At 41.2% G+C, this 25,643-nt stretch overlaps 1 protein-coding gene across 2 annotated transcripts in view; it reads right to left on the bottom strand.

Moving 5' to 3' along the window:
- PEPD (peptidase D) overlaps window positions 1-25,643 on the bottom strand; it is a 145,737-nt gene that overhangs the window by 9,767 nt on the left and 110,327 nt on the right. For both annotated transcript variants that reach the window (XM_041490575.1, XM_041490574.1), the window contains one exon: window positions 10,341-10,525. In XM_041490575.1, the coding sequence (XP_041346509.1) occupies window positions 10,341-10,525 (185 nt within the window). The remainder of the gene's footprint in view (window positions 1-10,340; window positions 10,526-25,643) is intronic.

The raw sequence follows: 25,643 nt of genomic DNA, 5'->3' as shown, positions 1-25,643 counted from the left end.
AAAAGCAGCCCATTTAAGCTAAACTTTTGTCAGATTCAGACTTTCAGGCAACATGGTGCTGATTGGTATTATTAAAAGTCGAAACAAGTCTGAACTAGCAAAATATTCTCTCCTTCCCAAAAGCTGGTAAAATAAAATGATATATGAGGACGTGCTTAGTCAAGGAATTAGAAACACTGCAAAGACTAGTTCCAGGTATTAATTTTCTTCCCCCCAAATGTGCCAGGTACTGCAATATCAGAATAAACATATCTCAATCCCATTAGCTTTTTGGAAATTCTTTGCAATGGTAGCAAAATTTCCCCAACAAACTGTAAGAATGACCTGTGAACAGCCCACAGGCCCAGCATCTTGCCATTGTGCACACACACTCTGCTGAAGAAACCTGACTCTGCTTTAGCCAGCAAGTCAGAGGTGAACACATCTGTGAGACCACAGCATTATTTATCTGGTCTCCACACAGCTTTCCTGAATCTTGCTTCTGCCCAATGCCATGGTGCTTTCCCTTGCTGGCAGAAGGGGCAACTGGTGTCAGCATCACTACCAGCATGACTGGTACCACGAGGATGAAACTTCCCCTTTCTCCCAGACAAACCCTGGCCAGCACCACCCTCGGTGTGGGGCACCATGTCCAGGCACAGCCCAGCTCCTGTGCATCTGCCAGGGGGATGCAGAGAGGCTGGAGCACACCTGCACATTACCCACGTTCTCATCTTACTGAATCACTCCCTCTTCACAGTGGAGACAGCCCTGCAGTATTGTTTGCTCTTGAGCTCCACTTTCAGTTCAGAGAAAGCCTATTTTACAGAAATACTGTTTTGCAGCAGCCCCTCCATAGTGCTTGCTTTATCCCCACTGGTTACCCAAGCAAGGCTGAATTTGCTTTTACTCCCTTTGTAGAGCTTATTCTGTTCCAATGAACAGCATCTTACAGTAGCCAAGATTTCTAGAGCTGACCAGCCTGGATTTGGACATAGGTTTGCCCATTTTGACTGTGTGTTCCATGTGTTTTATGTCATATGTTTGATTTGGACTTTGCAGAGCACTATATACTACACCAAAATAAGAAAAGATGGTTCTGTTTTACTGAGCCTAGGAAACAAGAACACTGTAATATTAAGCAAGGCATTTTCAAATTGTACTCTTATCAAAACTCAAAGAAAATCAATATATTTCTAAACTGGAAACAATAACTGCACTGAAATGGAGCCATTTTTTCTCTCGTACTGCCCTTTGGGGTTTGGCATTTCACACATTCATTGTAATGTGTAAAGGAAATGAGGGCATCCAATCTTGTGGATTAATCTCTCCATGAGCTGTAAACAATTAGATTAGTGTCTGGACCTTTTGGTGCCTCGCCAACTATCTATCGGCTACTTTACAACAAACAACCCAGATTTGGCTTTTAAGTTCACTTCTCAATTCTACTTGTAAATGCCTTTTCCAAGGCAGTCAATCCAAGACAGATGCTAGAAAGACAAATGCAGAGGAGGAAACAATCGCAAACATCCTCTGAAGGCAGCCCTGGCACAGCATCCATATTTTTTTGCCTTTACTTAAAATAAATGGTGTTTAACATCATGTGTGACAATAAAGCCTCAGTAGCCCCCTTTATTTACCTCTGTACAGCTGCTAAAGCAATGGCAGGCATTTTGTCTAGACTGCTAGCAGTCTGATCCTGCTTTTAGTTCTTCCTCCAAGGAGCTAGCAGCAACAAGACCCAAAATACACATTTGGATACGTCTCTCAGCAATGCAGGGAGACTCCTCGAGGCACCTGAATATTGCTGCTCACCCAAAAATAAAATTCTAACTTCTCTGGAAGGAATTCACCAAGTCTTTTTGCTATTCCTTCCATCCTGTCTCAGTCCTGGGTTGTGTGGCTCCAGGTTTCATCTCCAGGTGTTTGGATTCTGCAGGTACTGATGCAGCTCTATCCCTACCATGAAACCATCTCTAGAGGGCCTTCAAAGAAAGGGTAACACTGCTCAGCTTTTCAGAGCTGAAAAGCAAGCAGGACAGCAATGGGGCTTGTCCCTTTTGACAGAGACTAGCAGGGTGGTCATCAGGAGATGTGTGAAATGGCTGCAGAGAGACAGGTTTCTGGCACATGTTTAGTATGTGGCCACTCACACTCTGAGCAGAGGACAGCCCCAAATCAATTTGCTGCAAGGCTGAAGGACAAAATGAGCTGGCACAGGAAATAAGCAGAGAGGAGCCAGTGACCAAGCTGAGTGGATGACAAAATCTCTTCTTTTGAGAACAGTGCTTGATTAAAACACATATCAGAATATGGCTTCAGCCTCCCAAGTGACATCTGATCTCTGGGCACTCATGACCACCTTGGTAACCACCATACCCATCAGGTCCAGGGGCTGACAGCTCTCACTCTGCTGTGGCTGTTTATGAAAAGTAGGACAAACTGAGGACTTTATTTAATGACCGAAACACCAGAATCCCCAAACAGAAGATGACAGGTCTGAAACAAGACTTGCCACTTTTCATCAAGTCAAACTCTCTTGGAACCAAAGCCCCACAGGGCAACCTCACACTGTCATCCATCAGTAGGACTCTTCTGCCATTAATGGATTTCCTTCTTTGTGAGCAGGAACGTTCCCTACATCTCACAGCTGAACAACTCAAGCTTTGTTTTCAACAGTGACCATGACATTGTTTTGCAGTCAGATGAAATGAAGAGTGAACATGTGAGTGCTGGTACAGCAGCTGTGTGATACCTGCTCCTATCACCATTATATCCTGGAGGTCTGGCCACTGAGCAGGGCCCGTGTCACAGTGCTGCACAGAGAGAAAGTATGAGCTGATAATTTGCCCTCAAAAAGTGTACAGAATAGTCTAGAAAATATTAATGCCTAGGCATCTAAAAAGAGACTTGCAGTTATATTCTGTGAAAACTAAATTTTGAATTTATTCTCCTGTATATTGCAACAACAGACTATATCTGAGATTGTTTTCTAAGACTGACTTTATTTGGAGGTTCTGATCACATTTTAAGATTGAGACACTCCTCCCTCAGTAAGCACAGATGTATGACATTGTCATTTGTGACTGTACTTCTGCCAAGAACATTGGATTTGAATTAATGGTTCATCTAAGGTAACGAAAACCAGCACGGCTAAGCAATAAGGACTGTCAAGGGAACGAGAGAATTATTATGTAAACTGATTTTATTACTATGTAAGCAAAATAAAAGTTCAAATTAAGTGTACAGTAATACAAAATATTACTATTTTTGGAATAAGCAGGGAATTAGGAAGTATGCAAATCTGCCTATTTCCCAGAAAAAGGGCTGTGGAAGACTAAAATTTGCAATAACCCCAGAATATCTCAGTATAAAGATGAACTACTGCTTGCTCCTAAGCAAGTCAATAGTTAATATGTTGCTTTTTCCATGGAAGAACTGCTTTGTGGATCATGCTGGATCTTGTTCCACAGGCAAAGCAATCAGAAGCAGAGACAGCTCCAGGCCCACTCAGGCCTGACCCTGGGTTTGTTTTTGGACCAGAGCAGAAGAAAACCACAGGTGATGTCCCTGTGCTGGCTGGTGCTCACCCACAGGGCCCTGGCAGCAGCTGGAGATGCACAAGTGCAGAGACATGCAAGGGCACCCTGCCAAAACCAGGGGCTGCAAGTTGGCATCACCCCAAAGTTTCCTCAAGCCAGTGGTGGCAGCAAACCCCAGCCACGGCACAGAACACCTGAGGTACTCATAAATGCAAATACTGAACCACAGTAAAAGGCTCATTAGTGACACAATATAGTTTCATGTTCTCTTTTCCAGCTAAATCATCACAGAACTTTTTGGAGCCTGACAGACTGTCCCAGTTGGAACACATCCAGTACAGTGAAGTCCTAACCACTTTACCAAGCTAAGTGCAATCAAGTATTTAAATTAATCAGAATACTAACATTACATTTAGATAATATGAGATGAGCACCAAAGTGAAATCTCAGCTCTTTCACTCTTCCCTGTTCTCCCACTGCATATACCTAACTTCTAATTAGCTCATTTAATGAAAAAAGAGCAGAGCTCTGTGCAGCCATGAAAATAAAAGTCTCAAATTCCATTTCACGTGTCTCCTGGTCCCTTCTCTAAGCCCTTGTTTCACTTGCTGAGTGCTCCTAATGAAGATTAGTTTATTCAATCTGTGCTGCTTTTCCCCAGCAGCCTGAGCTGCCTATAGTCACCTGCAGGAACTGCTGGCAGTCCTGCCTTTGAAATCAGCAGCAGGTTACAGGAGAACGTGCCCCAAGCACCACAGATCACTCCTGGCATTTGCAAATCAAAGCTCCCACTTCTGCAGGAGAATCTAATTACTAGCTGGAGCTTTTGGGACATAGCTCAAAGTTAATATTGGGGGAATAGAGGACACATGATGTTTAACTGTCTATTTTACTTGAAGTGTTTTCTTCTTTTTCTAAGTATTAACTGTGGTATCAGGTTTAAGTTACCTAATAACTTTCCTGTTATTGAAGGGAATGAGGAAAAATCATCTGCCACTTATTTGAGACACTGCTGCCTCATGATTCTGCTGGAGCTGGATTTGAATCCAGCACTACAGCATGGTTCTGAGCAGAACTCACCATATAATTTTTGCTTTCTGATCCTCTGATGTTACCAAGCTCCAGTGCTATCATTATGGAAATAACAAAACAGATAGACTGTATTTTTCTCTTTTCTTAGAACCTAAGTTTGAGAAAAAGAGACAGAAAATAGTAAAAATCACCAAGTTGACATCTTCAGCATTAACCTGGAAGATGAGGAGAGTATTTAGAAGAATGTATAGGAGTTTTATAAGAAATAAGAGAAAGAATTGCAAAAGCTACCAAGAACACTGTTTCAGAATGAAATCAATGACAAGCACCATTTAAAATCTAATGAACAAATTTCTTGTGACACACAAAAAGCAGATGTAGGCAATAGTCTTAAATGAAAGGGCTTTGTCTTTTGTGATCTTTAGATACCATGAGTGAAAATTGTATAGCAAAAACCCCACAGTATACCAATGATACCTTACTTTTTTTCATGTAATTGAAAGCAGACCTCTACTGTTTTGTTTTTTCTCTCCTACTGCACCTAGAATGAATTGTTCAAAAACACACAAGTTCCATTAGTTGCTTCTAAAATTTCAGAAATATTTGGACAATAAATATTCAGATAAAAACTCTGTTAAGACACAAAGTCTTTTTCAACAAACTTCAGTAAGTCAGAGAAACATAAGCAAGTATCTCAATCAAAAAAAAAAAAAAAAATGAAACAGAACTAATGAAACCCAAACCAAGCAACTAAAAATCTCAAGTCCTTAACACCTTCTTTCTCAGTGGAGGAGGGGAACTCTGTGGTATGACAGGGCATGTCTGCATCATGGCACCTGAGCCTTCCCTGCTCTTCTGCCTCTGCTCAAGCCCTAAGTTCCATAAACACCCAGATTCCAGCATCTGTCCTCACAGGGAAAAACTGCTGGGAACTGATCACAACTTTCTGAGCACAAGATGACACAGCAGAGTGAGACTTATTAGCCTAACTCTGGGAGGGGTTTAAACCCCACAAAAGAATCCTAGACTAACTCTGGGAGGGGTTTAAACCCCACAGAAGAATCCTAGGCTGCAGGAGACTCTCCTGGTTGGTGCTTGAGTCATCAAGCAGCAATAAGGACCACGGATTTCAGTGCTGCTCTGCATGGAAAGGCAGTTTCCCCCCATCTGCTTTCTTGCTGCTCACTGCCTGCTCAGTGGCTGCATGTATGCTCTTGCTATGCAGGAATTCAAAGAAACAAAACAACCCACCAAACAAACAAAGGATTCAAGAGGGTCCCATGCAGCAGAAGCAGGGAGCTTTTTCTCCTAATCTTTTCTCAAGGTGTACAATCACTTGCAAGAGCAAAACCAAAAGTTAAACCTAATGAAATGCCCTTTTACTCTTTGTAAAGTGAAGGCACCCTAAGTGCCCTCCATACAGGTTGTTTCATGTTTGCAGGTTCTGGTAACCAAAGCTGGAGCGAGGCTTTGCAAGGTTATGGCAAGTGAAGCAATTTGCAGCACCAGGGCCCTACACAACAGCTTTAGGCTTCTTGGTAAATTCACTTCATCCTCTGATTCTTAAAGGAAAAAACATTAATGCATCATTTGCAATGCTAACCACAAAAAAATGAAATCTTCTGCTTCAACATATATTTGGATACATAAGGAAAACAGTTTTTGCCAGGACGAGATTATTCCTGTATTCTCCAGTACTTTTGGTGACTTAAATTCCCAGCCAGTCACCTGGGATCTGGGAGCAAGCTTTCTGTTAAAGCCTGACACAGCTTGTGCACAGCAGAGATGTTCCCCAAGCATGCACAGTGATGGAAGGATCTGGGTAACTCCAAAACAGACCTCCAAACTTAATTTGTGATGCAGAATAGGAACAAAAGCATCAGCTTTTCATGATAATTGAATTAAAAATTAAAACTAAGGTAAATCTTATAATTTTAAAAAACAAAACAAAATTAAACTCAATTTATAAGATGTGAAAATCACAGTAGTTATTAACCTAACTTAAATTAACTGGCTTGTTATTATAGAAAGTCATCAAATGCACTTAGTGTTCTTTAGAGCCCTATAGTCAATTAATATAGCATGAAATTGAATCAACTCAGGCATCTAGAGACACAGAACCTAGATTTAAATGAAAACTTCAGCCTCATCTACCTCAGGGCCTGAAAATTTGGGGCCACCTACCACATTTTCTTCATTGCAACAGGCACAAACCCTCATTTATATCCCATATCGAATTTACCCAGAAACAACTGAAAGAATGTGAGAAAACCATCTCCATGATTAAATTTTACAGCAGAAGCTAAGCCCAGTGGGGTTTTCACCCTTTGAAGCAAGCTCAGTCTGACTGAGAGCCAGATTTTCTGAAGTGATTAGTACCACTGGGGCTGAATTTTCAGCAGTGCTTGAGCTGCACTCAGACCCTCAGAAGGAACAGGCGGATTTTCAAAGCGGCGCGCGGCTTCCCGCGAGGAACGCAGCGGTCCCCAGGGAGCTCCTGCTGCTCAGCCCTCCTGAAAACCAGCACTTTTACTTGCATCTTTCAGTGGGAAACACTGGTGTTCACATTCCTGTGAAAGTGTTGTCCTCAAATAAGGTTGCCAAGACACGTTCATTGCTGGCAAAACGTGTGGCGCCCGGTTTCCCCAAGGAAAGCCGCGGTGCCCAGGGAGCTCCTGCTGCTCATCCATCCCAAAAACAGCACCTTCACTGGCACCTTTCACTGGGAAACACTGTGCTCACACTCCTGTGAATGTGCTGGCCTGAAATAAGGCTGCCAAGACATGCTCATTGCTGGCCAAAACCAGTTGTTCTCTATCACAGCAAAAAATAGGAAGGGGAAATGTTATATTTTCTAATATCCCAGAGTATACTTTGCAGAAAATCTGCAAGCATTTACAACTTTTGTCAAAGAAGAAGAAAGTGCTTGTTCAGTGCTGCATGTGAAAGCAGCTTACTGGAAAAGATGAAAACTTCTTATTGCCAATTTTGAAAAAAGAAATCTTTGGCTACCAATGAATAACTAATCTAAGCTAACAATGTCTGGAAATAGTTTTTTTGGAACACACAAAACTTTCTGACGGATAAAAATTAGGAAATTAACGTTTATTGTATTATTTCAAATGTAACTGTTTACACTTGAGGAAAATAATGGAATAATATCCACTTGGAAAGTTTTTATTTTTAAAAAATCGTTTGTAATACTCCCAGAAATTCCCTTGGCCAAAAGCAAAGAAGTTGCTTTTTAACCAGCTAGAAAAAAGGACATGATACTACGGGCATGGGCTCAGTGTACAATAAACACCAAAATGGCTTTATAAAAACCTTTGTGAAGACCTCGCTAGCTGGTAAACATTTAAAATGCCCCACAAATCACTCCAGAGTGTACTAGATGTCTTCAAAATGTGCTTTTTCATGAAACAATGAGGCGTGGATAATAAGCCTTCTCCCGTTTACTACAGACACGTCCCACACTTGCAGGAAAGGTGCTCAGTTGCTCTCAGCTCCCTGAGAGGTTCCTGGAGTGCCCTTCCCACACCCAGGTACCTCATCTCAAAGGGCCTCCTGCTTCGGGTCAGAGAGAAGTGAAAGGTCTACCAGAGGTGAAATTAATGCCACACAGAGAGGTTAAAGTTGCTCTTCTGCAAAACCCAGAACTCATAATTTTTCAAACCAAGCACCCATCTATGTGCACTTTTATATGCAAATACAGAATATTAGCTATCATGAGCTTTCATTCGTGCTTCATATTCAAGGAATTTGCTATTTAGAATTAGATTTTGAAAGTAAATTAGCCATGCAAGCATTCTTCTTGTAAGAATGCAGTTGCATGCCAACACAAACAAATAATTTCAGTATTTGCAGACACAAAATTCTGCATAGAGCTCTGGAATTTTTACTCACAGTCAATACAGTAAAAACTGGAGAGCCCAACTCATTTGACAATACAGTCCCTATATCCATTTTTATCTGTAACAGGCTGCTCTTTCAAAATTATGGAGAGATCAGTTTGCTTTCAAAAAATGACCCTAAAATTATATAAAATACTATATAATAACAATTATAAATTCAATCACATGAAAACAAAAACTATTGTCAAAAAAAGATTCTGTAGCTTGCATGCCACACTACTGAAATCTGCTGAGAGATGGAAGGTGTACAGGGTCCATTGCTTTAGACTTACACAAAATCAGTTCTAGAAATCTCCCTTGACAGTAAGGTACTTGCTCTAACCTCAAAGAATACAGTTTTTAGGCAAAATCAAGGTGGATACTTTGCATTCTCAGAATTCTACTTACTTGTTCCTAAAATTTAGTTATCTCTTCACCCTATCTAATCTTGAACACATGCTCCTGTTTTGTAAGTCCACCAAATTCAGAGAGGTTATTCACAACACAAGTGAAAACAATCTAAGCAAAGGCAAGCAGCAGCAGGGTCCTGGATTTTGAAGTTTATGAACTCTCCAAGTAACCACAGTCCCTGTGCTTTGCTGGATGTCTCTATGTGTGCACAGACAGAAGGCACTTGGGAGGAACAAAGGGACAAGCATCCATCCTTTCTGTATCAGCTAGTGCAGAAACCTTAAAATCAGAATAGCACTGCTTTTGATCTTTGTTTCCTTTTTATTGCACGTAAGTTTATCAGCTGATGCTAATACATCATTATCACAATATTGTATCTCAACTATAATTACACTGTGAATGTAAGAAGTATCCTCAAATATTATATACTGTTTCTCCCCTGCCTGCAAAACTGAACCAGCAATAGCAGCTGTTACATAGCCTGGTCACCCAACATGAACAAGCACCAAAATATGCTTAAACTTTACCTATGAAGTTCCTAGCTTCTTTTGCAGATTCTTGCAAAAGAACAGCCTACATATGAGAGGAGAAAAATGATCCATTTTTGTACTGTATCATTGAAAATCCTTAAACAGCCTCAAATTACCACAACCTAACACAAACACAATCCTTCTGAAATCTTTGCAAAGCTGCTGCAAACTTCCTTTATTCAAACATTAAGTACAATTTGCCTTAGAGATTTTATTCTTTTAGTTATCATTGTGGACCTACTGCCGTTCATTGGTTACAGAATTTTACCTATTCTGCTTTCAGATCACAATCATGAATCACCAAATTAATTCAAGGAAAAAGACAATCCTGTGTTTTCTGCAGAAACTCAGAATACAAGAGGTCATGCTTTCACATGTGCAAAGACTGGAAGACTTGATGGACTTTTTTCTTTCTGCTTTTTCTTGCTACATCCTCACCGGTGCCCATGCTGACACTGGACATCAAAGCTCAAGACAGGGCTATGAGCCAGCTCGTTTCCAGATGACACAGCCACTGGGATTTACTGCCCAGGTTCAGCAAGGGGCTCCTGCAGCTGCCTCACATCTGCAATGGAGCAGGTGAATCTTGCCAATACAGGACTCAGGTAGACTGAGATGCTTTGCCACAGCACAGGGTACTTGGGTGGTGCCTGTCAGAGCAGTGATTCACAGAGGAACAACACAGTGTATGTAGAAATTGAACAGAAACTGAAACATGCCCAAAGAGCACCATCAGTTGACTTCTTCCCATAAACAATTTAAGTTTCAACGAACTAATAGATCTCCTTAGAGTAAACTGCATAAAATACCACATCTAAAGAAAAGGAGACACTTAAATGCACATCTGCTCTACCTCTGAGAAGATGCAGTGGGGTAACCACACACAAAGTATGAGCAATGCTGATGGAACTGAGGGGGTTAATCTGCAGGGGAGTTGAGAATGGGCTAACACTAACCTCTGGGTAGCCTCCAACATCGTGCACATCGATTCCAAGTAGATGTCCAAGTCCGTGTGGCATAAATATTGCACCCAGATGAACCTTCACCATGTCATCCACATTGCCTTTCAGAATGCCAATTCTGGTCAGCTCCTCCAGATGGACTCTGTCAGCCAGACGGTGCATATCAGGCCAGGCCACCCCTTGGAGAGCAGAAACAGGCAGCTGAGTTAACTATTGCTACAAACTTTTTAACAACAGCTTTCAAAAAACAGAGGTAACACATGTGCCCTTTGTTTATATAAAGAACAAAGGTGGAAAGAGCAACGCATTTTCACAAAAACACTTTAAACAAGACAAAACTATTTTAACATGTCTGTGAAGTACAGAAAACTACAAACCAGAGAAACAGCAGCACCTTCTAATCCGGAGCCATACGAAAAGATGTTAATACAATATATCTAACATGTCCACACAGATGGAAATGCATCCACGAGTCTCCTACAAGAATGTCAGTTGTAGATTGCAGGTTTTTAAAAGGCAGAGCACAGAACATTACTATCCTTTTATTTTCAAGAATGATCATACCCATTTGGAACATCTGACATGGACGCTGCTTTTGTACGTACATTGAAGATTTAAAGCCCACATCTTTCTGGCAAAGACACTCTCCAGAAATTAATGATTCCCTTGTGTTAATGGGCTGTGTAAAACACAACTCCTCTAATACATGTACTGAAACAGCATTACAAAATACTGTTGTTTGACTAGAAACAGAGTGCCAGGATACATTAGGTTGCTATTATTTTGGTATAGGATACAATTTTGTTTGACAAACTGCTGGGGAGAGGAGGGAGGAAGAAAGCAGCTCTTTTGTTAGTAACAAAGTACTGTCCTAATTAGTTCACCATGGCATTGAGTCATCATCAACAGAGCAGCAGTTGCAGAGTCAAGACAACTAGGGCTAAGGTACAGTTGAAGAATATTTTCCTTGTTCAATTTTGGCATGATTAAACAAATAAGAACTGAGCAATTTTTAAGGCCAAACTCCCACCAAGTTCCGTTTGCTTTAATCCAGTTAAACATGCAGCTCTAGGGTCTTGTGAAGATAAATGTCATCTCTTAATTACATTATCACTTTTTGCTGAAAGTACTGAGGCTTCAAAGATGGAAATAAAATCATCCTATGGGAGTGCTTGGAGAAAGCACTCAGCTGTCTTTTGTGGCTCTGATATAAAGATCAGAATCAAATGAGCAGCAAATGGCTGCTCTGTTCTGTGCATCCTCTCACAAACCCACGCACCTTTATGCTGCCATGACTCTGCAAAGAGCTGGGTGTGTCATCAGTGAGCAGGCAGCCCCTGCCCATCAGATCACTCAGGGACCCAACCTGCAGCCTGCTGCTCACAGCCTGCTGCCTGCCAAGCAAGGCCACAGGGCAGAGCAGAGCCCAGACAAACCCTTGGCTGCTACCTCCTCACAAAAGCCAACAGTGCCCACGTGTGTGATGCTCATCCACAAAGTGTGTGCAGTCTTCCGGCTCAAAATGTGGGATTTTTATGGTTTCCCTGCTTTAAAAAGGAACTCAGATTTTTCATTCTATATAAACCAATACAACTATAAGCAGCTGTTCTTTGACAACTGTGCAACATATTCCATAAATATTTATCTTTCTGAATATTGACTGAATTGCAATTTTCACTTCTCTAGATTCACCTGTGTTTCACAGCTCTCTCACATTAGGCTCTACTCTATTGAATGATAAATTGAAATCACTACAATCCCTCACATCAATATTACGTATATCACACTAAAAGTATTACTGAATCACAGTTGTTCTCCTGTTTGTTTTATAGCTGTGGGAATATTATTTCTGTGTCTAAGTCGAGGTTCAGCTTTTGCAGTTAGCTAATTTCAACTGCTCTAAAAGCCTTCAATCTTCTTTCTGAGGACACTAGGTGTTCTTTCAAGATCTCTCCCATGATTTCTTAGCTGAGCATTACCACAAGTCACCTATTTTCACCACCGTAACTGCAAAGCCACACGTAACAACATCTGACCCTGGTCAACTGTTTGAAGCCTCACCCTCTCTTGTTAAAAATGAAGGTCAGAACTCCATGGCTGGAAGACAAAACACAGCCATACCCTGGGTGCTCTGGAGCAAGCTGAGCTGTCTGACAGAAGTGGAGCTGAGGTGTGTGCTGTTTGCAGCTCAGCTTCCCTCTGCAGCTCTGCTGCCACTGTTTGTCTCAATCCAAAGCCAGACTCCACTCAAAGTGACACACTCGCCTTTATCAAACTGAGGAAGAGATACAAAAGGAGATACAAATATCAAACTGATCAGAAATAAAACCTCAAAACCACACACTCATTTGTCTGCAGAAGTTAACAGAGCAAATTAATGACACTATTGCCCTAGCTGAAAAGACTGGTATGCTTGTAAATCCTGAGTATTTCCAGGCACTGAGCAAATCCATTAGAACTCCTCCTTCCCTCATCCCTACCTTTTTCTCTCATTGACTGAAAGTGCAAATACTTCTCCTCTCCTTCTGCCTTCTTAAATCCCCATCTGTTTTGGTTTTTATTTCATCTTATTTGCTCCATTAGAGACTGAGGACAACAGAAAGCTCTACTGTGAAATAAATAATGAGGCTGGATGGAAAATCTGCAGCTTTGGGCTCTCTCTTGGAGCTAGGGTGGTGCTTCAGACAGAGCCCAGCAAAATGACTCTGGACCACTCTTTTATCATCTAGCCAGTGCCATGAGCTTTGCTAGAGATATGAAACATGTCAGCTCCAGTTGTCTCCCCCATGCTGCTAGAGCTGCAGACAGCACTGGGGCAGCTCTGGGCAGAGGGGAACTAAACTTCTGCTGGAGGCACCCTGCTAAATAATACAAGCCTTGGTTTACAAATAAATAGGTATTCAAATAGTCTTAATTAAAAAGAAAGGGTTTATAGATAGATTGCACTTTCTATTCTACTGTCTGGCTTCATGCTTTATTTTATTATGACTATGGGGTGGTGGCCACCCCCTCCAAGACACTTAACCTACAAGCCCTGGATAGAACTCTCATATACAGACTATTACTTGAGTGCTAGGACAAAATAGGAAGATATTTTGAGCTGATTAGAGACAATGAAGTAAGTGATTTTAAGTCTTCACTTAAAAAATGGTGATATCCTTGTCTTGTTTGATATGAGAGGATTCCCATCATGCTAGGAATAAACGTTAATAATAAGGTTCAAACAGATTTCTACCCATTTCTTAAACAGGTAATTTGACAAAGAAAGATGTTCTAAATGCAAATCCTCAAACACTTCCTCCTGCCTTTGTAATATTAAAAACCATAATTTTGTGAAGAGAAAGATCTATTTTACAGTCCTAAGGCAATTACCTAAAAGTATAGAAAAAATCCATGGAAAAAATGAACAACCATAACTCAAGGAAGATGTCTTTCTCCATTTTATACAAAAGTATATTCATATGTTGTATACATTTATTATACAATAAACAGAAATTCATGATGCTTTAAAGTTATTTTAAAACTAAAATTGTATTCATTTTATCTGGCAATTGAAATCTTTATAATACAATGGCCTGTGCAAGTCCAGCTCTCTCTGGGACTGACTGGCATGCCTGCACTCAAGTGTCACTCAGATACTTAGTAAGTACACTCAAAGAATAGAAGTCCTTAAATTCTGCTAATCTAATTTTCCTTTGTAGATACTGAACTTCAATAATTGCAAAAAGCAGAGAAAGGAGGAAAAATTAAATATCAGAGCTGATAGCTTCAACCTGACAACTTGGTACAAAGCCATGAGCAGAATTTTTGGTATTCTCATACGATGTGCAACTCAACAATCTGGAAATGCCCCGAGGGCCTGCAGTGAGAATATGAGAGTTCCTCTGTCCAAGCCCAGAGGTGTCTCATTCTGCCCAGATGTCTGTGCACACATCTGTGTGGATAGCTTTAGCATGTTAAAGCAAACAGTAACACAGAAGAGTCTGCAGGCAGCCTGGGAACAATCTGCCCTGCAGACTGCAGACTTGCAGGTGTGAAGAAGAAGAACACTGGCTGAACAGCGCTGAATGAACATTTGTACAAAGAATCCCTGGTGTGTGGAGGTGCCTCGACTTTTGGATTATTGGGGGTCCAGCAGAGACCTGTGCCCTGCTGCAAGCAGATAGGAGAAGTCAAACACCACATTAGCATTCTTGTAGGGAGAAAAGGCAGCTAAAAACCAACCAAACCCCACAACAACAACTTCCACACAAGTGCCTCTGCCACTGGGTGTGTGAGTTACCTCAGTGGCTGACTGCTCTGCAACGTGGGCCAGCACTGACCTCCCACCACCAGTCACTCACCAGGATGTTTAACTCATGTATTATTCAGGACAACTATTTTCAAGCTTTGGTGAAGTTTATCATAGTTGCAGACTTGCTTTTTGTGTAAGAACTTTTATGATAGTTGCAGACGTGCTTTTTTTTTTTTGTGTAGAAAGGTTAGTTCTGTTATTATCTTTAAGCCAATTTATAAACCAATTATAGTCCAGTGACAGATGAGGTTTAAAAAGTCAGATTGGAGGGTCCTTGGACTTTGACAGCTTGTACCAAAATGAGTCTGCACTCAGGAAAATCTGCTGATGAGGTGTCTGCTCCCTTCCTAATTCTCTGCCAGATGAGACACTGGGTAAAACAGGTCACTGAAGCAGGGCCTGGCTCCCCAGGGAAGCTCAGCTCCCCAGGCTCATTAGCTGGGATTTGTTACCTGCCATGCAGCACGTGCTCAGGAGAGAGGTCAGGTCAAACCCACCTCTTACAACAACCAGAGCACTTGAGATTCCTGCAGACACAGAGTGAATGAACTACACAGCAGCAACCAGGCACTGGGGATGTCCAGGAATGAAATAAAACAGACTATGCAGTAATTAGGTTATTAGTTTTGAGACACAATGCAAACAGTAGAGTAGAGGTTTGCAGATGTGTGAGGTAGCACTTAAAAATGGCAAAATTAGTGCATTAAGTTTGCCTAAAGTCTTTTTTTAAAGGTATCCCCATAAAGCTAAATGTTATCTGATACTTTTAGATATTACTGTGAAAGAAAGGAAAAAGATAAAATTAATATTACTTTACATCCTTGAAAATATTCCCTCTCTGATATCTGTTTGCCAAACCCCACAAAATTTCAGATAAAACACCAGGTTCAAGGACTCTGGAGCATCACATAAGGGTCTCTGCAATAATGTGTGACCTCTTTGATCACACCAATGGAGGGGATTTTTGTGCCCTCTTTGCTCACCCGCCCCCCCCAAAAAGAAAGTAAAGCTTCTAGTGAAACCAGAAATCAAAAGCATTCCTATCTTTTGATGAATATACCATAAATTTTTAAACAGTAGAATTAAAAAGATGAGTTGCTATAACACATCACACTATAAACTGTTCCTCAGCTGCTGTTAACTTACTGGTATTTTTATCCCAGTGATTATTATCTGAAGTTTTATTAGAAGCCATTTGAGAACATAAAGTAGAACTAGCATATTAAAATAATTTAGAATTACTGCGTGGTACTTAGCCACTTTGGTCAGAAAGCTCTCTGAAAAGGCCTAGCAGGATTTTTTTGGCCACTACTTAGGGTACTTTGTGGTTGTAATGTGACAATGATTAAACCACAAATGATTTAACAGGTTTTTTTCTGTTGTTGTTGTTGGGTGGGGGTTTTTTGCCAACACAGATGTCACAATCTTACTAAAAAAAAACGAGTATGGCAAGGTTCTAGTAACTTCTCCCCAAATTGTGCTAAGGTTAAGTTACATTTAATTTCCAAGTGTCCACAGACAAGGGCAAAAGGCCCAATGTCCCCTGGCATTGCCACTGAAATGCAGACAGAACACACAATCCCAGCCCAGCCAGCAACCCATTGGAACAGATTAAAATCTGCCAACTGGCAGAGACCGTATCAGACATAAAACAATAGGTCTTTAGAATTCAATCAGACCCAGTTTAAAAAACAAACCAAAACATAATTTAAATACTAAAAACCAATTATCTTTTCCCTCTTCACTTGGGTGCTAGAGAAACAATTGTCATATTTGTGATTTTCATGCTTTCTTTTTGGCCCACTGCATGAAACACTCAGTAGTTGCTCTGGTTTTGAATTTGTCTTGCAGCACCAGGTAAGGCCACTCTGCCAAGGGGCAAACCCCCAAATGCTGGGCTCTGACACTGCCAATGTTTGGGCACCAGTGAAGCTGTTCAAAGCTTCACAGACTGTGTGCAGGACCACAGGGCTCACGGGGTGAGCATTGGGTGGCTCATGGATGCCAGATTCAGGGATGCCATTTTGGACTGTACTTTTCAGCTGTGCCATGGCTGCATCTGGCTGCCACATGAGGAGAAGAGCCTTTTAACTTTCCCAGCACAAAAGGGAACTAGACAGAATTTGCTGCTGCGTCACACTTGCAAATACCCAGAGTTCTGACTGCAGGGATTACCAGACCTGCCCCTGCCTGGAGCCCCAGTGCCACAGCTCTACACCAGGATGGCATTTCTGGGCAATAAAGTCACCCCTTTATTCCCCAGAAAGATGCATCAGCCTACAGGGATGGGAGTTACTGGAGGGAAATAGAGATTGATCCTCATCACCTCTGAAATTTGGACTTTTTCAAAAGGCTGAAGGGCACTGTGCTATTCAGCTGTACTGTGACACTCCTTTTGCATCAGTATGATGGCAGTTTTCAGCAGTAATTCTGTTCTCCCAATTATAAACCCTGCACAAGGTGAGCTGTCACTCATCAGAAACAACATGAGGATAACATTCTGCCATGCAGGAACATTAAGAAAAGCAATATGAATAGATACAGGTATGGAGCGGGAAGAGGGATTTTTTCCACGTCTGGATGCAGCACTGGGATTGAGCAGTGCTGGCAGACACTATTTTACAGCATGTTCCTTCCACAGGAGGTGTATGTTGAAGAGGAAAAAAGGAAAAGGATTGACAGAATGAAGGAAGTGTTGGAGGGAGTGAGTGCAGTGTGGAAACTTATCAATCTTTGAAGCTCAGAAAAGACCCTGTTTAGATAAGACTCAGGGCAAACAGCATAATTTATGTCTGGCAGGTTTGCACTCTGACAGCTACAGCTGATGCAGTGTCAAGACTGAAGGACTTGTGAACTTTGCACTTCAACCAACTCAAATTACAACAAATATCAAGCACAACCGCTGAACACTGAGCTGTGAGAAAATCAGTGCAGGTACTAAAAATCAGGCAAGGTACAGGCAGCTCATTCCCCAAAAGTCACAATTAAAATCAGAATTGTACAATGCTACAATATACAACATGTTACAATTAGGAAAAAAGGATTTAAAACAAAGCTCTTAAACCAAACCCCATCCAATATGGAAAGGCAAAAAACCTGCAGCTAATTTAGGCTGAGTCTGCAAAGATATCTAAATGTATTTGCTTGTGCAAGCCACACCTTGGAAGAATCCCTGAAAGTAGTGACAAAATCCACTGAGCTGGAAAGCTGCAGGTTTGCCCCTGAGCCATGGCAGCTCCTGCAGACTCTGCTCAGGTACCTTGAAACGAGAGGGATTTCAGGGCAGAAAGGCCCAACAGTTTCAAGTGCCTGTTTTTGTACCCTTGGGGGTAACTCAGCATTATTTCAGGCCCCTGCATGCTGCAGTGGTCACTGTCCCCAGGGCAGGATGAGCAGCTCCCAGGTGTGCAGTCAGAGCCCTCACATTTCAACAGAGGGTCTGCAGGACCTGCTGAAGCTGGCAGAAAACACTTCCTTTTCTCTCACCTCTTGCCATAGGTTACTGCTGGGCTGGACAGGGTCAGGTTACATGACCAACAATGAGAGCTCCAGTAATCAATCATACCATTTTTAATTCATGTCTTGAAAGAATAAAGAATTTCAATTTGACTGACAGTACCGTCAATGCATCCTTTAGTGCCTTCTGCTTTTATTTCCTGAGTAGCAGCAATGCCTCAACCATTTACACTGACAAAACCAGAATTAACACACCACAGAAAGCTCTTCTACCTTTGCTGGGTCCATCTCAGAGAGGCAGCATTCAACTTTTGTTGAATCCTTTGTTTGTCAATTGATGAACATTAATGCCAGCAAAAAAGTACAGTCCATCCATTCAATAGAGAAGAGAGAGAGAGCAGATTACAAATAGCTTTTAAAAACATACATTGACAAGATTTCCTTTCCAATCTGTATTTCAACACAGTAACACTTTCTGACCTGCAAGGAGGGAAAAATAATACTGTGGTGCCATTCAGTAAGATTTGTGAATATCAAATATTGGTTACAACATGCCCTAAAAGCATTTGCCCTTCAGAGGAACTGGAATAAAATCTTCAACTTCTGTCATTAATTTTTTATTTCTGAGAAGAATTGTTTTGCTGCAGATATTACAGCAGATTAGTAATGATCAGCAGTGCTTTGACTAAAATATGACAATCTGAATGGGAATAATTCATATGGACATCTTGAAATTATACAAACTGTAAAACAGATTGTGCTCTTATAGCCTTCCCTGTTGTGCTATTGTCAAAAATTCCAGTTTACAGTCCAGTTTCTTTTTAAATTATCACCAAAATCAGCTACTGTTTTTATACAGCTACTACAGAGAAGCATGACCACATGGTGTTCCACTAAGCACAACTCTGACATAATACACAAACATAATAAAAAAAACTTCCATGCAAAAAACTCCCATTGCATGTGAATAAAAACCTTCTACCTGGGAGGATAAATATTAGCAACAGTTACAGTTATTTTCTTTAGGTATAATAGATTTCAATCCTAGTTGGATACAGTGACAATTACTCTTAAGCAGTATTAGAAACCAAAAATCAATCTGAATTGTAAAGAAGTTATAGAACTGTTGTGGACAAAAAGAAGCAGTAACCTGTGAAGCTGCAAATTTTGAATTTGCATATGTTGCCAAGTACAACTCTGCTCAATTTAATAACAGAAATACCTGCTGGTAATATGATCTGCTATGCCAAATATATACCCTAGCTATTAGTTTTCATTAAACTGTTTTTATTAAACAGTTCTTTAATTGAGTTATTTTAATCTTTGCTCTTGGTACTATTCTACCTGAGCTGGATTCTCCACTCTTCTTTCTTTGTTAGAGGCATTTTACTAGAAAATAAATAGAAAAGGGAATCATACTGCTGCTTTGAATTCAAATCACAGCATTTTTTGTTGTTTAAATAGGTTATTTATGAAACTGCTAGTGGTTCACTAAACTTACTTCTTGACAGTCTCACTGAAAGAACTGTGCCTCAGTATTTAGGTACCAAAGGAGGACACACCATTCAAAATCTACATCCTGCTGTAGTAAAGTACAGACCCCTGACCCTGTAAAGTCCCTGGGCTTACCCCTCTGCCCCATCAGCTTTACCACTTCGATCCTTTAGCATCAGGCAAACAGGGAGGAAGCAAAATACTAGAAAATAAAGTGGCCTCTTTGTTTTGTCTTTCTAATTCACAACATTCCTTGGAAGGCTGTACATGGGAAAACTAGCTAAGACAACCCCTCCACTGCAAAGCAGTTAGGAAGTTACAACAATTAAAAAACCCTGAAGAAATCAGGAGAAATGCACAAAAAGAGGTCAGAGTTTCGCAGAGCAGCTCAACTCATGCAGTTACAGCTGCTCACAGGACAAAGACCACATGGCATTAACTTGATTCTGCATCCTGCACCTACAAACAACACATCCTCTTGCAGCAAGGGGACTCCAGGAGTGGCTGACACTCAAACTGCAGGCAGGACACAGCAGTCACCCACAGGAACACACTGAGCCTGCTTTCCAGGCTGCCTCTGGAGGTGGCTCATGGTAGATCTGTGATGTTCCATCCTAGAGAACTCCCAAGGACTCCTTCTCCTGGTTTTCAAAGGAAGTCCTCAGTCTCAGACCTACGGAAGGGCCCCTCTGAATCATTCTGGTTCTCAAATTGTTCATTTTGAAATTGTCTGAACACGATAAAGAAATGACAGAGTGGGAGGGTAGCTCCTAACATTAGAGAAACACCTTCAAACACCAATTCTCAACTGCAAAATGCAAGACTTGACCCAATGAGGCACCTGGAGCAAAGACAGAGGAGGGACCAGCAGCTACAGAGAGCTTTCTGAACTCTGAGCCAGACACTGCTGGCCTGTGCTCACTGGCTGCTCCAGCCTGCTCCCCTTGGTCTCTCCATCTCAAAACACCTGAGTCTTTTGGGAACTACTTACTTTGCATTTATTTAGCATCTACAGCAAAAGGGTATCCATTTCTCTGAGGTAGGCTCTGAGGATCAGCTGGTATCTACATGATTAATAAAAGGATCTTTTATTTGCTTGGCATGTAGGTCTACTTCTTTGCCTGAAATGTTTTTGACTGTACTTGAAGTGTACTTGACTGCACTTTCTTGGTCAAAGATGGCAATCCTGGCATCACTGAAATCTGCAAAGTCTGATCTTGGACCCTGGAAGACAGGATTTAAGAGCTTAAAGAACCCATGTCCTTAAGTGAAACTGGATTTCTGGGAGAGCCATACACAAGGAACCTTCCAGCCCTAACATGGAGAAACCTCCATCTTGTATTATCAGAGATATTAGTCCTTGGGCAGGGATTTTCTTCAAGACCTTCCTCAAATGCATTTATTGGAAAAGCAAAGCCTGAAAGCCAGAGGCAAGGCAATACTCACTGCCTTGGATACTAAAATGCAGAACTTGGGGATATGCATATAAGATGAGCTCCAAGTTGAAAAATGCAGAGATAGAAATTCTATAGGGAAACCCTGTGGTAATGTCAGTATCCCAAGGAGGAATTCACGCTGCACATAAACTGATGTGATGAACAACAACTTCTGTGCATATTTGGAACTTATTTTTATTTTTCATTTTATTGAAACAAACAAACATCAATCAGCAAATATTCCCAGCTGCATAGCTAATGTCTGAATGCAATTTTGATTCAATGGGGACTCTGTATACACAAGCTTTTCAAATCATAAAAATGTAGAGATAGAGACTTGAGTGGCTGCCAACCTCGCCTTACTCAATTGTTCCTTGGGAGCAGTTTGCTAGACAAGGAGATCTTTTTTGAAACTGGAATTTAGGACAATGGACCTTACAGAGCGAGGTATTCTAATTACTTCTTCCTTGCACCCCAAATATTAATGTACTTAACTTTAAAGATTACAAAAAAGATTTTTTCGACATAGATTTTGCAGTAGTACCAGGCATGCTAAGCACAACCAGCTCCCTTCCTTCCCCTTCTTCTGTGATTTTCCATTAGTGTACAGAAAAGACAGAGAGTAATGCTTGGAGGTCCCAGGATGCAATTGCAAAAGGATGAAGATGGAAAGTATGTGATTGCTCCAATATTTAGCTCATTAATCTTAAAGACTCTGTTTATGCTCTAGTGCATTAATGCAAAATAGTTCTAATTGCAAAGCTGAGAGATAGGCAAAATTCCTTTTTAGTTCTTCTCAACACAGTAGCAACTTATTATATTTCAGAAACTTCAATGTTTCTATAAACAGAAACTTTCTGTACATAGAAACTTTCTATATGTATCAACCACACTGTCCTCATCAACTAGGAATTAATTTATAGAACTGAAATTATTAGTATTCTCTAAATGCTTAAGATAATAACCCGACCAACAAATAGCAGAAATCACTTGAGAGGCTGCCTATGGTATAAACACACAGCCATTTGCTGAAGAATAAAAGAGAAACACCCCCAACACCACTGGGCTCTGTGTCACTGACAGTAACACACTGGTGCAAGAACAGGGTGGTGCCCAGGGCTGGGCTAGGAGTGGCCACTCCTCACAGAGAGACCAGCACCACCTGCCCTGGGCACAGCCACAGCTGAGAACATGGGCACTGCTCCTCAGCAGCAGCTCCCTGGCCTCTACCACTGGCATTTCCATGGGCATGTTTCATGTTTTCAACACTGCATGCAGTGACTCAGGTTAGGAGGGATACCAGGAGGGTACCAAGCCCTGGCTCATTGTAGGGTTAACTTGAAAGTTAGATCACGTTTCTTCAACAAATTGTTCTCTTGAGGTTTCAGCAAAACAAATTATTTCACACTTTTTTTCCCAAATAGATTGATATTAATTCCAAAGAGCAAACAATAGTGGTCTCCCAGGTAACTAGTGCCAAATGATGGATAACAAAGGTAGCATATAGACATTGGATCTAACTTATGCAACTAGGATAAAGAATGGAGTGAGACAGATTTGGGAGCCATGCACATGTGCCCTTGCTAATCCTTCAGGTCTCTCCACTATTAACAGACATGTCCAACTTGCTCCCAGAAGAGTCTAATCTATTGCAGTTTAGGCTTTCAGCTGCTGCCAAGAGAGGTGTCCACTGGAGGTGCTCCAGACATCAGAGCTGAGACCTCACACCGCCCTTCCCCACTGCCCTCAGCAGCCTCATGCCTACTGAGGGTGTGCTACACAATACTATTTTTCCACCAGAGTTTGCTTTTTTAAGCCTGGGCAATTATGGGGGTGGGGGAGAGCTACACTAAAAGCAGTAATTTTATGGTTATAGCATCAAGGACTCTAGAGTTGAGCAATATCCACTGACAGTGTCTGTGTGAGCTTTGCTTGGCCCCTTGGTGCTGACGTGTTACGGTTCAGTCCTTCAGTGACATGAACATCTACTCCTTTACACAGGATTTCAATAGTACCTAGGCCCTTCTGATGATGCTGCCTATTCCAGTCCTGCAGTAAAATCTTTAAAAATGTTAAAAAATATTCAGTGACACTTGCCAGAGGAAGAGACCCGGGGCTATGTTTTGCAATGAAGGCAGCTGGCTAAAGGACAGAAGACCTCATGCAAGCAAAACTGCCACTTCCATTCATGTGTTACTACAGCCATGGAGGAGAGCCTCAGAAGTACCAGTGGAAAAGCTTCCACCAGACCAAGCAGAGCTTCCCACCAACCACAAGATGCAAATCCACAGGAAGCTCCAAGATAATTTACTTTTAGGGCCACCCAAAGTAGACTCCAACCACTGAGGCAAGCACAGCTCCTGACAAACCACTGAAGATTTCTGTTCATTATATAACTCCTCTTCCATCTGTTATAAAAGCTGAAAACAAGCAAGATAAAACCCAAGAGACTTCACAAGCAGGCAAGCATGGCAAACATACCTAAAAGTTGCCTCTGGTAATCAGCAACCTTTCTTGCACCAGACTCAGGTTCCCTGCAGGATGCTAAGCAACTTGCTTCAAACAGTGGGGTTTTTAAAAATATATTTTACATTTTTTCCTTAATAATTTTCTTTCATTTTACCAGAGTTTGGTTTGACAATCTGGAGTGCAATTTGCAGAAAGGCTGGGCACTCAGCAGCTGTAACAGAGGTCAAAACAGCTGGGGTTTGAGCAAGAGCACTGTTCAACTCTCTTAAAAATGATCTTGAGTCTGAAGAATTTCCATCTTGGAATCCCAAATGAGTCAATAGCTTTTACATTAACTTCCTTAACCTGCTGGCTCCTGCCTGCAGAAGGGGGACTGCTGCACACTTGCACATCATTAAGATGCAGTGCAAGCAAACTTCCTTGCCTGCCCAGCACCTGTGTGCTGTTATGAGGAGCACTCTGAGAAAAACTGGTGAGGACGTTGATAATTTTGGATTCAGAGCAGGTTTTGAACAGTAGGCAATAAACAGCTCCAGGCCATGCATAGAATAAAAGGTTAAACTAAATTACTGAATAGCTGCTCATTAGCTCAGCTCTTACTGTTATATGCATTGTGTGAAGACAGCAGAGTGAGAAACAATGAATGTATCTACAGGAACATTTAATTCCAATCATCCTTGGAGGTGAAATCTCTTGGTTGTCCCCACTTACTGTGTTTTTGTGTACACAGTGGAATTTTGAAGTGCATGAATTGAATTCATTTCAGATGAAAGTGAACTGGGAGATGTGCTCCAGGACTGCATTTAATGTGCCTCAACCTTTGGCAAATTCAGTGAGATTAAAAAAGAGTACAGAAATAGGACACTAACTTCTGGAATACTCTGAGACACGATGCTTTACAATTTCACTTTTTTTAAACTATTCTTTCTATGTAGCATATATCTGTAAAGCAAACTGTTTCTCAAATCACTGTTCTGAGAAAGAAATAGACAATGCCTCAGCCACTGAAGGAAATGAAAGTGTCAATATTCTGCACATCTGCCCCTGTATTTTAGTTCTGTGGAAGAGGAAATTTAATGCAGATGGACTTGACACAATTAAGAATATCCCCTAAGTAGAAATGCAACATTCCTCTCTGACATCTTGGATCATAGGCCTGACTTTGTAGACAATTAGCCCACTGCCACACAAGTGCACTTTTCTGACTTTCTCTTCAGTGACAAGCATCACTGTCTTCATCAGTGCTCCATGTTCAGTGGTTTCAAAACTGCTGATTAAGCAAAACTGAGTAAGTCTTCCTCCCCTTTTATTTTAAACAGATTTTGTTTGTGGCAGAAGTTGTGACAACTGCACTGAACTTGGGCTGTAATACCACAGAGAGTGTTTCTTGACTTTCAGAATATATTATTTGCCTTGCAGAAGGAATTCTGTTCTTGGAGCTCTAAGGTAAAGAGACCCATATATATGATTAGAGCTGTTTGTACATTTGGACCATGCACAGAATGTAGCAGATGAATGCTTCTCTATAATGAAATACAATGTTTTGGAGTATTTTAAAAATTATAACAACTGTTTGTATATAGAAATATACACAGAATGTATTAGGAGGTCTATTGTTGCTCAGAAAGTATGCGCACTCAAAAGTTAATTAGGTTCACATGAGTGCCAAACTGTAAAAAGATATTAAAATCTCTAAATCAAGCACACTTATACTACAGAATGTTTAAGGTTGCTATCAAGCTGTGTCCTTCCCTAAACACAGTTATGTAACCCAGTATTTGGTCAGTGACTCTCCCTAAAGTACTCCCTCCCTATCTTGCAGTCAGAAAGACCCCAGGAATCATTAACATACTAGATGTGCCCTGTGACCCCCTGCCACGAGGCACAATTAGGGAGATAAACAGCATTTCCTACAGCTGCTGACTGTGCTGTGCCCACTCTCACCCAGCCTGCTCCAGGAATGGCTCCTGCCACCTGACCAGTACTGGGCTGCCTCTGACCTTAGGAACCCTGGGAAATGAAGACTAGCAAAAATAACAGCAAAATTAACATAGGCTCCATAATCCAGAAAATCTCACTGAAACATGATGGCTCTGGATTTTAAATTTAGTGCCTCTAACCCTGCAAGCTCTCTTGCCTCTTCTTTTG

This window comes from Pyrgilauda ruficollis, unplaced genomic scaffold, assembly GCF_017590135.1.
Source record: "Pyrgilauda ruficollis isolate IOZ18807 unplaced genomic scaffold, ASM1759013v1 scaffold124, whole genome shotgun sequence".
Taxonomy (NCBI): Eukaryota; Metazoa; Chordata; class Aves; order Passeriformes; family Passeridae; genus Pyrgilauda; species Pyrgilauda ruficollis.
This window is presented reverse-complemented; position numbering and strand designations above follow the sequence as displayed.